Raw genomic sequence first — 14,610 nt, forward strand, 5'->3', positions numbered from 1 at the left:
CGTGGTCAAACCCATGTGAAATTGCTCACCACAGATTAGTAAGTAAAGGCAATCAAGCCCGTGCATACCTTGCTCAGTGCAAACTGGTGCATACGGTGTTTACTGGTTAATCCGCCCCTGACGCCCGGGAACAAGGGCTCACATTACTGCTTTACGTTGCAAAGACCAGCCAATGAAGAGTCATCACAACCAAGTTCTCAAGTATAACAATGGAGGTGGTGGTGTTATTAGTTGGCTATTGAGTCGATTCCGACTCATGGTGACCCCATGTGTGCAGAATAGAACTGCTCCATACGGTTTTCACACCTGAGACCTTTTGAAGGCCAAACACCAGAACTGTCTTCCAAGGCACCTCTGGGTGGGTTTGAACCACCAACCTTTCAGTTAATAGTTGAACTCCTAACCATGATAAAATTGTTTAATGAAGGCCACTAGGACAATCATAAATACCAGGAGCAAGGCATTGTGCTTGGCCTGATAAGAAACGTGATGATGAAATGGACCTATATTTTGTCCTTAGGAAACTTAGGACTTCAGTAGAAGAGAAGATATGTACGCATGTAAAAAAGAGAAAGTAAAAAATAATGCATAACATAAGTAAGATATAAGGAAAAAAATCACCAAACCAGGCAGCCCTAAGAGAGTGTATTCAGTGAGATAGGTCAATATGACAAAGTAATTCAACAAGGAATATCTCAAATGCAAGGTCAGTGGCAAAATAAATTAAGCTTTGGCCCATCTAGCTGAAATAAGATTTAAAAGATTGCTTTTTCTGTAGATCGATTGGAGGCATGGCACCACGCGTACATAAGCAGAATACTGATTGAAAGGGACTGTGTGGGGTGTGTTGGCTGTTGGAATTTTATACCATTCTGATGCTTACATAGCGCAATGCACACAGGGAAATCTCTACATGTTATAGCTGAGTCACTCATAAAACGTTATAAAGTGAAAATAGCAAAAGATTAGAGCCTTAATATGCTGTCCTCCAAGGACAAGCGTAGAACCAGCATGGGTGAAAAGAGCTTAATATTTCTTGGTTGGTTTCCTAATTTAGACCCAGGTCAGTACAGCTTTGCAGTGAATTTCACTCCCTGGGCAGTGAAAACAGCTAACTGGTCGGCTTCTAGCTGAAAGGTTGGTGGTTCGAACCCACCAAGAGGCACCTCAGAAGACAGGCCTGGAGATCTGCTTCTGAAAGGTCACAGCCTCGGAAAGCCTAGGGGGCAGTTCTCTGCACACAAGGCACCATGAGTCACAATCCACTCCATCACAACTAACGACAACAGCAAACTTATGGCGCTAGAGCTAAATTTCAACGTGCTTTTTACCGATGTATCTGCATTTATTCTGTGGGTCTCCAAGTAATATTTAACTCTCTACAATAAAAAGAAACAGAGAGTGTTAAATTATTTTTCTAGGACTATAGAGAATCAAGATGAGGGAAGACGGGGAAGTACATGGAAAATTCTGCTCTTGCAACTTCTCTTATGTTAAAAATCAGAGGCGTGAGTCTGTGCTGCTACGGCTAGTATGCAAATCTTGAAAACTGGTGAATAACGATAGGTTGTTTTCCTTTAATAAGAGGTAGCTTCTGGAAAATGAGATGTAGCTCACAGCTATTTATTTCTTGATATACTTATAGGGAAAAAAGTCAATATCAAAATACTTTGTTCTCTTGGATTCAGATATAAATTTTAGGCCTTCTTGCACTGATCAGAGACAAAACTCTTAAAGAGCTTTTGATTGCTTTTACAGAATCAAATACAACCTTCTGGAAAGAAAGAATTGATTACTATAATACAGACCACTTAAGATGAAGAAAAAAGAGTGTGGAGGGAATCAAAACAAAAGAATTTGGGGACCGATTACTGGATTGGCCAGGGCTCTTTGAAATTCAACATTTTACATAAATAACTCTTATCACTCATTTCCATCAAATTTAAGGCTCTGAGATTTGAGGCATCATAAAAGCTACACACACCAGAGCAAATGGATATGGCCCAGCCAGTGTCAAGACATTGCCAGCCCGATGGCCATTTTGTCATACTCACTGATAACGTTAGATTGAGGTAGACCTGCCCGGTCCCACAGCCAGAGCGGCCCAGTTTGCATAGTGCCTCGGCCACCATCTCCTCTCTCAGGACGCCATCAAATTCCTCCTGCAAAAAAACAGGGGAGTAAAAAAAGAAAGGACTTCATTAGAAAAGAAGCAACCCACCTAGTCCAATCCAACACTTAGTATATTACTTACTCAGTAGCTGAACCCTTATGGCAACTAACGACAACACTACCAGCCCCAAAGAAAATTCTGCCTTGAGGACACATAAGTATTATGTATAATTAAATAAATATCTATAGAATCAATGTTTTTATTGACACTGAATTTTCAGGTAGTCACTTGCATTAGGTATTCAAACTTGACCAAACATAGCAGCGGTAGAAACACTGGTGTTAGCAGTAATAGCTACAGTTGATTGAGTGCTTCTTCATTCCAGGCATGGAAGCTCTTGAGGAATCAACTCATTTAACCCTACACTCTCAGGTAAATACCATTATCTCCACTTTACAAATGGAGACACTAAGGTTTAGCAAGGTTAACTTGCTTGAAACCACACAGTCCAGTGTGTGGCAGAGCTGGAATACCAACCCAACTTTGTCTGACTTCAAGGCAATTCTCCTACCCACTTACACTTGACTGCTTGCCCATACCCCAAAGAATGACTACATCAAACTGAGGCAATTGTTTTTCTAATTCTGGTATTCTTAACGGAGAAAACAAATCCTGAGTTCACTTTCTATCAGCTAGTTTTGTTGGATTCATGTAATTTATAAGATTTGTTAAAAGGGTGATTGTTGTTTCCACAGGAGAAATGCCCTTTCTCCGAGAATGACAGACAGAAGACATGACAGGTGGGTCAGTGCTACATCTATGCTGCCTTCAACTCCAAAATGCCCAACATATTAACATTGACACAAAATAGAGCAATTGTGTCAATCACTCCAATATAACCAAACATGACTAGCATAGGGACTTCAACTGTAAACAAAAACAAAAATATTTTTCAGGTCTTCTACATTAATTTAGGAACTAACAATGCATCTCAGGCTGTTGGTACTAAGGGCACAAGCATGTAGACCTATGTAATTGTCAAGATTTTCTTTGCACAAAAACATCCAGTAAGCCAGGGAAGCATATTGCTTAGAAAGAAGGAACATGGGTTTTGGAGTTGGGCAGGCCTGACCTGAGCCCCAGCTCTGTCCTTTGGTTGGGCAACTTTAGGGAAGTCAAGTTTTCTCTGAGCCCCTGTGAGGCACACAGCCTCAGAGCCCAACTCTTCCAGGAGACACCTGCTCTGGCTTATCCTACACTGAGCAGAATAAGTTACACATTCTCCTGAAATTGTCCTTGACAAGATGACCAGTTTTAGCAGGTTTTCTATGCCATCTTAACACTTCATGTGACCTATTAGCTTATTAAGTGCAAAATGCATATAAGCATCCCACCTCTGAGTGGAGACTTAACATGTTAATAAAAGAAAATGGACCTCTTCCTCCATCCTGGCAAATCAAACCCTTGTCTGAAGAAAATGCCTAGTCATCCCCAAGCTCTGAGAGCCTGTGTAAAGATCAATTCGGAATATTCATGACAAATTTACATTTCCTTGTCTGTTCTCTGTAAAAGCCCCCCTCCCCCAAGATGCCTGTGAGCAGTTTTGGAGGCAGCAGCCTTGGTTGCTCCTTTCCTTGCACAACAAAATAAGGTGCCTTTCTTCTCTCCCATCTCGGCCTCTTGTTTATTGGCTGTAACAAGTCATGCCGAACAGAACCTAGGGTTTCCATCTGGCAACATCAGGAATGTTGTTACCTCTTTCAATGTTCTGGGAAGGATGAAAAAAGTAATGCATCTAAAGCTCAGCACCAGTGTCTGGAACATATACATGTTCCCAACAAATGACAGTTGTGACCACTAATTGATGAACTCAGAAATCACACATTTCAATGTTCCACTCATCCATACCAATCAACCTGTTGCTTTCACGAAATGGGAGAAAGACATTTATTGCTCTAAATGAAGGTCTAGTTTCTCATATAGGGCCTGGGGAAAAATAGAGGTAGAGGAGTGTTACGTTCCCTCCAAAACATTTCTACCTAGACCTATGAAGCTCACCTCCTGTTACATAAATAAGCCAAAGATCGCCTGTGTCTTGGCCCAAGGTTCTTTATTCCTTTGTAGCAAGCTAAGGCCCATTAGCCCAAAAAGTCTGCTAGCACCAAACTCAAATTATAGAGATCCAATTGTTTTAAAAAATAGCCCAGCTGATATTTGACAAAGGACCACTGTCAGTCAATTGGGGAAATGATAGTCTTTTTAACAAATGGTGCAGGCATAACTGGATATCCATTTGCAAAAGAATGAAACAGGACCCATACCTCACACCATGCACAAAAACTAACTCCAAGTGGATCAAAGACCTAAACATAAAGACTAAAACGATAAAGATCATGGAAGAAAAAATAGGGACAACCCTAGGAGCCCTAATACAGGGCATAAACAGAATACAAAACATTACCAAAAATGATGAAGAGAAACCAGATAACTGGGAGCTCCTAAAAATCAAACACCTATGCTCATCTAAAGACTTCACCAAAAGAGTAAAAAGACCACCTACAGACTGGGAAAGAATATTCAGCTATGACATCTCCGACCAGTGCCTGATCTCTAAAATCTGCATGATTGTGTCAAAACTCAACCACAAAAAGACAAACAACCCAATCAAGAAGTGGGCAAAGGATATGAACACACATTTCACTAAAGAAGATATTCAGGCAGCCAACAGACACATGAGAAAATGCTCCCGATCATTAGCCATTAGAGAAATGCAAATTAAAACTACGATGAGATTCCATCTCACACCAACTAGACTGGCATAAATCCAAAAAACACAAAATAATAAATGTTGGAGAGGCTGCGGAGAGATTGGAACTCCCATACACTGCTGGTGGGATTGTAAAATGGTACAACCACTTTGGAAATCCATCTGGCGTTATCTTAAACAGTTAGAAATAGAACTACCATACAACCCAGAAATCCCACTCCTCGGAATATACCCTAGAGATACAAGAGCCTTCACACAAACAGATATATGCACACCCATGTTTATTGCAGCTCTGCTTACAATAGCAAAAAGCGGGAAGCAACCAAGGTGTCCGTCAACGGATGAATGGGTAAATAAATTGCAGTATATTCACACAATGGAATACTACGCATCGATAAAGAACAGTGATGAATCTCTGAAACATTTCACAACATGGAGGAATCTGGAAGGCATTATGCTGAGTGAAATGAGTCAGAGGCAAAAGGACAAATACTGTATAAGACCTCTATTATAAGATCTTGAGAAATAGTATAAACTGAGAAGAACACATACTTTTGTGGTTATAAAGGGGGGAGGGAGGGAGGGAGGGAGAGGGTTTTTTATTGATCAATCAGTAGATAAGAACTGCTTTGGGTGAAGGGAAAGACAACACTCAATACAAGGAAGGTCAGTCTAATTGGACTGGACTAAAAGCAAAGAGGTTTCCGGGATAAAATGAAAGCTTCAAAGGTCAGCGGAGCAGGGGCTGGGGTCTGGGGAACATGGTTTGAGGGGACTTCTAAGTCAATGGGCAAAACAATTCTATTATGAAAACATTCTGCATCCCACTTTGAAATGTGGCGTCTGGGGTCCTAAATGCCAACAAGCGGCCATCTAAGATACATCAATTGGTCTCAACCCACCTGGAGCAAAGGCAAAGGAAGAACACCAAGGTCACACGACAACTAAGAACCCAAGAGACAGAAAGGGCCACATGAACCAGAGACCTACATTATCCTGAGACCAGAAGAACTAGTTGGTGCCCGGCCACAATCGATGTCTGCCCTGTCAGGGAGCACAACAGACAACTCCTGAGGGAGCAGGAGACCAATGGGATACAGACCCCAAATTCTCATGAAAAGACCATACTTAATGGTATGACTGCGACTAGAGGAATCCCGGAGACAATGCTCCCCAGACCTTCTGATGGCACAGGACAGGAACCATCCCCGAAGACAACTCATCAGACATGAAAAGGACTGGTCAGTGGGGGGGAGAGAGATGCTGATGAAGAGAGAGCTAATTAAATCAGGTGGACACTGGAGAGTGTGTTGGCAACTCTTGACTGGAGGGGGGATGGGAAGATAGAGAAAGAGGGAAGATGGCAAAATTGGCACGAAACTAGAGACTGAAAGGGCTGACTCAATAGGGGGAGAGCAAGTGGGAGAAGGGAGTAAGATGTATGTAAACTTACATGTGACAGACTGATTGGAATGGTAAATGTTCACTTGAAGCTTAATAAAAATTAATTAAAAAAAAAATTGCCCATATAAGCAGATTCTCTAGCCACCTAAAGCCTGCCTGCTTTACACACTCTGCAAAACTGCTCCGAACATCTGCGAGTCCCAGGGAAGAGGTTATAAGGATCCCAAGATGCTACTGCCCTTGGAGCACTCTGGGCCAGATTCCCCCCTCTTTGCTGTAGAAGGACATCACCAAGGTCTAGGTAAGTCCCCAGCTCCTCTTGCCTCTTCCTTGGGGTGTTCATGCCCACTTCTCTTTGTGGTGGCTCCCTACACCACTTGCCTCTGAAAGATCACCTGCTGTGGGGGACCACCCCTTGCGTTCAGCTGTCAATGCGTGAGCTTGTTGTACAACATTGCTATCTTCTGGTCATGTCTTTTCCTTGGATCAGCCCTGAATTCCCTTAAACTCGCTATACCTCCTACCCTCCACCCTGGAAATATGGAGACATGGCATCATTACTTATAGTGGGTGGATGCCCATTCTTCAACATAGGCATAGACAAGGAGATGGCCACAAGGTCAGCATTTTCCCAGAACTCCAAGGCTAGACTCCCCACAGCAAATACCTCACACCTCCCTTGAGGTTCCTACCACATGGTAGTATCATCCTCTTCTGCTTTAGGTCTCTGTTCATTTTCAAACATCCACAAGTCTGCCCTTACCTTTGTGGGTTCAGAATCCACATGGGTCACCATCCAACACACTTACTCCCAGTGCTTGCACATACACATCTCTACTTTCTTGACTCCAGACACCTTAAACTTGACGTCCACCCAACTAACTTTAGCCACCCACTCCCATGGCCATGCTCTATACCTAGTCATCATATTAATTCAGGTCTTCTATATTACTTCAGGAACAAACAATATTGCTCAGGCTGTTGGTACTGAGGGCAAAAGCACGTAGACCTATGTTATTGTCAAGAGTCACTTCTCTACCCTAGAAACGTCAGACCCCAGGACTCCATTCTCTGATCCCACAATCTCCTGTCCTTCAAGCTTTCCAACTCCTACTAAACTTGTCCTTTGGTAACATAAAATCTCCACTCTGAGCAACAGAGGAAAAAGGAGAGGCAGCAATAGGAGGAGGAAATGAAATGTGTGGTTAATTGCTTCCATGAACAACTGCCTCCTTTGAACTGAAACCAGAACTGGATGGTATCCAGCTACCATTACTGAATGTTTTATCATAGATTCTATAAAAGAATCCTGATCAAAAAGGGGGAAAATGTGGAACAGAATTTCAAATTCTGTTGGAATCCAGACTTTCTAGAACCATTAAGGCTAGATTAACTCCTGGAACTATTGCCCTGAGATAATCTTTAAACCCTAAACCTAGACCCCAAAATAATCTGCTTAAGTCTTCTTAAAACTGATCAACAGTTTAGCTTAATTAGTAAAGAATGCCTGCCTTGACCATTGTGCTCTTTTAAAGAACTATTTATGAGGAATCAAAATGACAACAGCAACTTGAAAGATTAGATAGGAAGCTTAGGGGGCAGTGAGGGTATTTTAATGGGGGGGGCAACAATTCAGGAAAGGAGGGTGAGAATGGTTGCACAACTTGAAGAATGTAATCAATGTCACTAAATTATACATGTAGAAATTGTTGAATTGGTGTATGTTCTGTGCTGTACATATTTTCAACAACAAAAAATAAAATAACTTCTTAAAAAAAAAAAATCTCCAGTCTGTTCCTCCTTTCTTTTCTCAGAGTCTGTCCCCTCCTGACTATTCTTCCACCCTATTGGCTATCCCATGGCAATTTCAATTTGTCCCTACTCTCAAGTCTCTGTCCCCTTATCGCCTTATTGTAACTACCCCATACATGCTCAAACCTGAATCACTTGTACAATCAGCCACTGCCTTGAGGCAGGGACTGTGTCATGTTCGTCATTCATTTGGGGGAAACCTTTGTAGAATGTCAAGTACATGTCTGCCAATACGTAGGCTCAGTGGACGGAAGTATGAGTAGGATATGGTGCCTATCCAGACATTTAGAGTTCAGTCTGGATGACAGACAAGTACACAAGAAAGTTTTGGAATTTGATAAATGTTAAAATAGAGATACTGATTATAGGTAGGGCACCTGTCGTATGTCAGTTCTGGGCTCAGGTAGAAGGTTAGCAAAGCCTTCCTGAGAAGAGAGCAATTAAGCCACGACCCAAAGTTGTAAGTTATTCTGGCAAAGATGGAAAATGGGGGGAAGGGCAGAGAAGAGGGTTGAGCAGGGTGATGCAGGCTAAAGGACCAACGTGTACAAAATCCAGAAAGCAAAGGAGAGCATGGCCCAATGAAGGAACTACGAAGAGTTCAAAATGGCTGAAGCATAAAGTGGCAAGAGGGAAAAGTGTCTAGTATATGCTAGGTACTCAAACATGGGTTGAATGAATGAATGAACCTATTCCTACCCCTGAGCTGCTGAGTGGGCTGGAAAAGAACCCAAGCCATGCATCCTGGTGCCACTCAAGCCGACTTCTGGCTGGGTCTTAGTGCTGGGTGAGAGTCTCCTGTTCTTTCTCAGCTCCCTTTTGACCATTGTTGGCTAGTCCAGGGAAACCCTGGTGGCTTAGTGGTTAAACGCTATGGCTGCTAACCAAGAGATGGGTAGTTCATATCTGCCAGGCGCTCCTTGGAAACTCTATGGGGCAGTTCTACTCTGTCCTATGGGGCAGTTCTACTCTGTCCTATAGGGTCGCTATAAGTAGGAATCAACTCGATAGCAGTGGGTTTGGTTTTTTTTTTTTTGGTTTGGCTAGTCCAGATCTTCCTCACATTCCTCAAACTGTCCCATGCTCACTCACAGCAGATTCCATTCTCTTCTCCTTCAGAGGCAAAACAGAAACCAACACCACCCCCTCAACATCCTGCAGCTGTCCTACGGCCTCTTACTCCAGTCTGAGGAAGGCTGCCCCTTCTCCATCCTCAGAGTCCCACTCCCTCTGTTTCCTTAAGGACCTTGCTAAGGGATCATCAGTTTTGACCTCTTTTACCTGTGTTTTCAACCTGTCACTCTCCACTGGCTCCTTCTCCAGGCTATACCAGTATCTGAGTCTCTTCTGTCCTAAAAAGGCTCTCTTCCGTTCTGCGTGTTCCTTTAGCTATCACTACTCCAGCCCACCCTACACTACAGCGTCCCTTAATAACCAAGCTTTTCCAGAGTTGTTTTGTTTATTTTTATCCCTCAGTTCCCCCTTCCTCACCTCAAATTCACTCTTCAACTCACTTCAGTTAGGTTTCTGCCTCTACCACATCACAAAAACCACAAGGGCCCAGGTCTCCAATGACTCAAATAGACAAAGCTAATGAGCACATCTCAGAACTCTTCTTACTTAACCCATCCCCATGTTCTTGAAACTCTTTCTTCCTTGGCTTCCCTATCATAGAGCTCTTCTGTTCTCTAAATATTCCTTCCCAGTATCCTTGCCTGATTCCTCTTCATCTGCCTGCCACTTAAATCTGTAACCCTCAGGGTTCTCTGTTTTCCTCTTCTATCCTATCCTTTCCTCTTCCTGGTTGGTCTTCCAGACTCCAATCCTGACGATTCCCAGATCTCCTACCCTAAGCCCCCTCCTCTGATTTCTGGATGCATATGATCCATATATCCAACTCCTTACTGCACAGTTCCATCTATGCCTGTTTCCTATTATAGTGAATAGTCTTAACATCCCCCAAGACCATGCCATTGACTTAACAGTCATCCTAGACTTCTAACATTCAACTAGTAACTTGTCCTGTCTTAAATATTTCAAATATACTTCTATCTCTAGCTTCCTTCTCATTCCCACTGTCTAATTCTAACTTACCTCCCCCTCTTAGATATTGCTAGAGTTTCCTCTAGTCTTACTATCTTCTAATTGGATCCCACTTACCACCAAGGCAGTTCTCCACCACTTAGAAACTCAAAGTCACAGTCCATACAACAGCCCAGAGCCCTCTACTATCCAGTTACAGTCCATACAACAGCCCAGAGCCCTCTACTATCCAGTTCTGACCTTGCTGTCTTCTGCTCTCACCTATAACTCATCAGTAGGATGAGTTACCTGTCCACATACCACCTCTCCACCTAGACAAGAGTCTGTTCTTCTGTAAAATCTTCCACAATCCCGGAAGCCCAGTTGTCACCTGTACACATCTCTGTATATGATCCTTCAGATGCCTAATTGCTATGATTTGCACACAATCCTGTCTCACCTTGAGTGCAGGGACCATGCATGTCCTCAGTCATGCTATCATCTTCTTCCCTCATAATTATCACTATTATCTATTACATCTGTAATTCTCTGAGAGCCTGCTCTGTATCAGACGCTATATTAAGAACTTTAACATAGAGTTTTTCATGAAAATTGATGCTCACAGCACTCCATGAGTACGCATTATTACCCACATTAAGTGATCAGCAAAGAGCGGTTTTGATGCATCAACCTTTAGACCCAGGCACTTCTGCACAATATACTCAAAGAGTACTTCTCACCTGGTGATCATTCAGTGAATGTTTGTTCAACGAAAGCTAAATTGATTAAATTACATTACGGGGCCGTAGTTAGTGGATGAACCAAAAACCAAACCCATTGCCCTCAGGTCAATTCCGACTCATAGCAATCCTATACACATGTAAATTTTAATTATTTTTACTAGTAACAATATAGTATATTATTCTAAGCACTTTATATCTAGCATCTCATTTAATTCTCACAACTCTCCCATGAGAGCTATTATAATGCCCATATTACAGGTGAAACATCCTGAGGTGAACTCACTCACTCAAGATCTCACAACTCACGAGACGCTAAACCGAGACTCAAACGTGTATCTTTGATTCCAAAGCTGATGCTCTTAACAACTGGTGTGCACTGGCTCGCTCAAATTCCTGAGGGCTTCTGAGACTTGAGACTAATTGCATCATAAGCAAACACTGAGCACTGTTACTATAGCATTACCAGTCTTAATCCATTGAAGATATGGAAAATAAATGACTGAAGATGAAAGGGCAAATGTTTCCTTTTAAAACTTTTTTTTCCAGTTTATTCAGCTTATTAAATGTACGTGATACTATAAAAAGCCAAAAGAGAACATGAGAAAACAAAATAAATATTTAGAACTTCAATTGGAGAAATAAGGACTTTTCCCACATGGTCCTACGACCCAAAAAGAAAGAACCAGTTCAAGTCAATACCTTCTATGGGTTGCTAATGGCATACTGAAGACAGATTAACGAGGGTACTAATGCGCCCCACAGGCGAAGAGCACACGTTCATTAGAATAATAGAGTAACTGGTGATTCATTTGTGAATTCCTCTGGGTTGGAAGTTGGTGGAAACCATACAAACATCTCCAAGTTGCAAAAACACTGCTACAGTTCTGGAATAATCACTTATTAGGGCAGCAAAGTAAATCAACAAAAGACAAACAAAATAGGTAATACTTTTCAATGGTCAACCTTAAGCAAAATTGTGTAGAAGCAGGTAGAAGAGGAAAGAAAAAACGGGACTTGAGGGTAGAAAAAAAAAGGGGGGGGGGTCAAATGTGATCCAAAGGGCATTACAAAAGAAGCCACTTACTAAGAGAGTAAGTGCCTAATGGTGGAAGCAGAGTAACAGAAGGCATTGTAGTTGAAGGGGGAGGAGAAAAAGGAATGGGACAAATGAGGAAAGGGGAATGAAGTTCGTGAAACAGAAAGGGCATAACAAACAAGTGGTGCCTCAAGGAGGAAAGCTGACAAGGAAAAGGAAATACTCAAGATGCAAAGAGGGGAAGCCAGAAGAATGTCACAGAAGGAGAATATTGGAAACATCCTATTTTTCTGTATTACATCTACTTCTGAAAAGAATTTGAAGCAACTTATACTATGAAGGCAGAGGAAAGGGGAGGAAAAACCTAACCTAAAGAAAACATTGAAATTAAGAAAAAATACTTGGTTCTGTGTTTCCTGGCAGCCAAGCCAGAGGAAAACCTAACCATTTATTGAAAGGAAGCAAATCAATTCATGGTTACTGAAAGGAAGCAAACAATTAGAAGCCAAGAGAAGAAGTAATGTGGAAAGGGATGGAACAGGCAAAGGCCTAAGAAAGGGACCAAAACCCAAACCAAACCCATTGACGCTGAGTCTATTCTGATGCATATCAACCCTATAGGACAAACTAGAACTGCTCCGTAGAGTTTCCAAGGAGCACCTGGTGGATTCGAACTGCTGGCTTCTTGGTTAGCAGCTGTGGCACTTAACCACCAGGCCACCAGGGTTTCGTAAGAAAGGAAGAGGATGATATTAACTGAGAAAGAAGTGGAATCGAGGGATGGGTAGAAGAGGTGTCATAGAAAAGAGGGAATTTGTATGTAGGAGGCAAATAGGGATGGGGAATATACACTCTTCATATCCTAAAATCCTCCCACAGGGAGCTGGCTGAACATTCCATGGCTCCTCCCGTGTGTGTGTGTGTGTGTGTGTGTGTGAACCATATGGGGCAAGCTCTACCCTGTTCTATAGGGTCGCTATTAGTAGAAATCAACTAAACCAGCGGATTTGGTTTGGGTTTGGGGGAAGGAAGGAGCCCTGGTGGCAGAGTGATTAAGTGCTCGCCTGCTAATCGCAAAGGCTGGCGGTTTGAGAGACGTGGCAATTTGCTCCAGTAAAGATTAAAAACCAAAAAACCAAACTGTGTAGTTGATTCCGACTCATAGATACCCTATAGGACAGAATAGAACTGACGCAGTGGTTCAGAACTCAGCTGCTAAGCAAAAGGTCACCAGTTCCAATCCACCAGCCGCTCCTTCGAAATCCTATGGGGCAGTGCTACCCGTCCTATAGGGTCGCTACGAGCCGAAATCGACTTGACAATCAAGGGTTTGGGTTTTTGTTTTTTATAGGGTTTCTAAAGTTGTCATCTTTTCGGAAGCAACTGCCACATCTTTTTCCCACAGAGCAACTGGTGGGTAGCAGCCCAGCGTTGAACTATTGCGCCACCAGGGCTCCTAACTCCCCCGCCTCTGCCCGCCTCAGAAACCCCATAGGGCAGTTCTTCCCTGTCCTGTAGGGTCGCTATGAGTCTTAATCCACTCGACGGCAACCGGTTTGGTTGTCTGGGTTGGAGGAAGCAGAGTGAAGGGACTAGAGTGAGAGAGTGCTGGAGTACTTAAACTCCTGGGAGACATGGGCTTGGGATGCCAAAGGCATAATTTTCAAAAACGTAAAGCCATAACTCTCATACATATATAAAGATACCGTTTCTTAACGACGCAGAGTGTAGCATAAGAAACCGAAACATGCTAATTCAAAAGAAAGATATCTGGAGATACTTCAGGCAGGAAGTGAGGAAACGGGGGTGGGGGGGTAATAGAAATGAGAAAAAAAGAGGGGGCGCCGCCGAGCGGTCGGGAAGAGGTGCTGCTGGAGGTAGGAGCTGGGCGAGAGGGGGGACTTCGGGCCGCCGCTGAGGTAGTTAGCAGGCCCGACGGCTGGAGGAGACATCGAGGGTGCGAGGGGCGGGGGGATGGCACACCTCCAGGTTCAGCATTTCGGACTCTGAGGACTCCTCCGATTCCACTTCGGCCTGTTTCTGGTCCTCGTCCTCGTCCTCGTCCTCGTCCCCGTCCCCGTCCCCGACCACGTCCTCGTCTTCGTCCTCGATCTCGTCCTCGACTTCTTCTGCGTCCAGCCTCCGATAGCGGTGAATGAGCTGGCGGAGAAGGTAGGAGGAGGTTTTGTGGAAAGCATTTTTCGGCCTCTGCCCCATGGGAAAAGTAGTGGAGAAACACTGACGCTCATTCTCGGAGTGCAGCGAGATCGACTGCGCCTCAGGTGGTGAAGTGCTCCTGCCTCCCTGGGGACCGCTCCCGGGGGCCGCCATCTTGTTTACGGGAGTTGCCTCGGAGACCGACGCCGGGAGGCGGCGCGCAAGGGGTTCTGGGGGCTGTAGTCCTCGCCCGCGGCGCGTCCTCTCGGCGGTCTGCGCCTGGCTCGTGGTGTGCCGCTGCTGTTTTTCCCTATTGTGTCCTTCTGTGTCTCGGCTTTCACTCTGTTTGTACCTCTTTCTCTTTTTTACCTTTCTCCACACCCCGATTCTTTTTCTCTCCGCCTCGAGGCTCCTTTTAGAGGCATTTCATCCACCTCGGAGTCCCACGTGCGCCTCCTGGGCCGCCGTCTGCACGAAGGGCTTTTCTTGGAAGGGTGTGATTCCCCTGATCTGCCCGTGGGAAAGCTCACAGCACGTTCTGGAATGCCACTCTATG

At 43.8% G+C, this 14,610-nt stretch overlaps 1 protein-coding gene across 1 annotated transcript in view; it reads right to left on the bottom strand.

Moving 5' to 3' along the window:
• LRGUK (leucine rich repeats and guanylate kinase domain containing) overlaps nucleotides 1-14,236 on the bottom strand; it is an 89,636-nt gene extending 75,400 nt beyond the window's left edge. Inside the window, exons 1-3 of the mRNA XM_064290369.1 lie at nucleotides 14,022-14,236; nucleotides 13,881-13,949; nucleotides 2,055-2,162 (exon numbers count right to left, since the gene is read on the bottom strand). Of these exons, the coding sequence (XP_064146439.1) occupies nucleotides 2,055-2,162; nucleotides 13,881-13,949; nucleotides 14,022-14,228 (384 nt within the window). The 5' untranslated portion in view covers nucleotides 14,229-14,236. The remainder of the gene's footprint in view (nucleotides 1-2,054; nucleotides 2,163-13,880; nucleotides 13,950-14,021) is intronic.
• Between the last annotated feature and the right edge of the window lie 374 nt (nucleotides 14,237-14,610).

This window comes from Loxodonta africana, chromosome 8 (genome assembly GCF_030014295.1).
Source record: "Loxodonta africana isolate mLoxAfr1 chromosome 8, mLoxAfr1.hap2, whole genome shotgun sequence".
Lineage (NCBI taxonomy): Eukaryota > Metazoa > Chordata > Mammalia > Proboscidea > Elephantidae > Loxodonta > Loxodonta africana.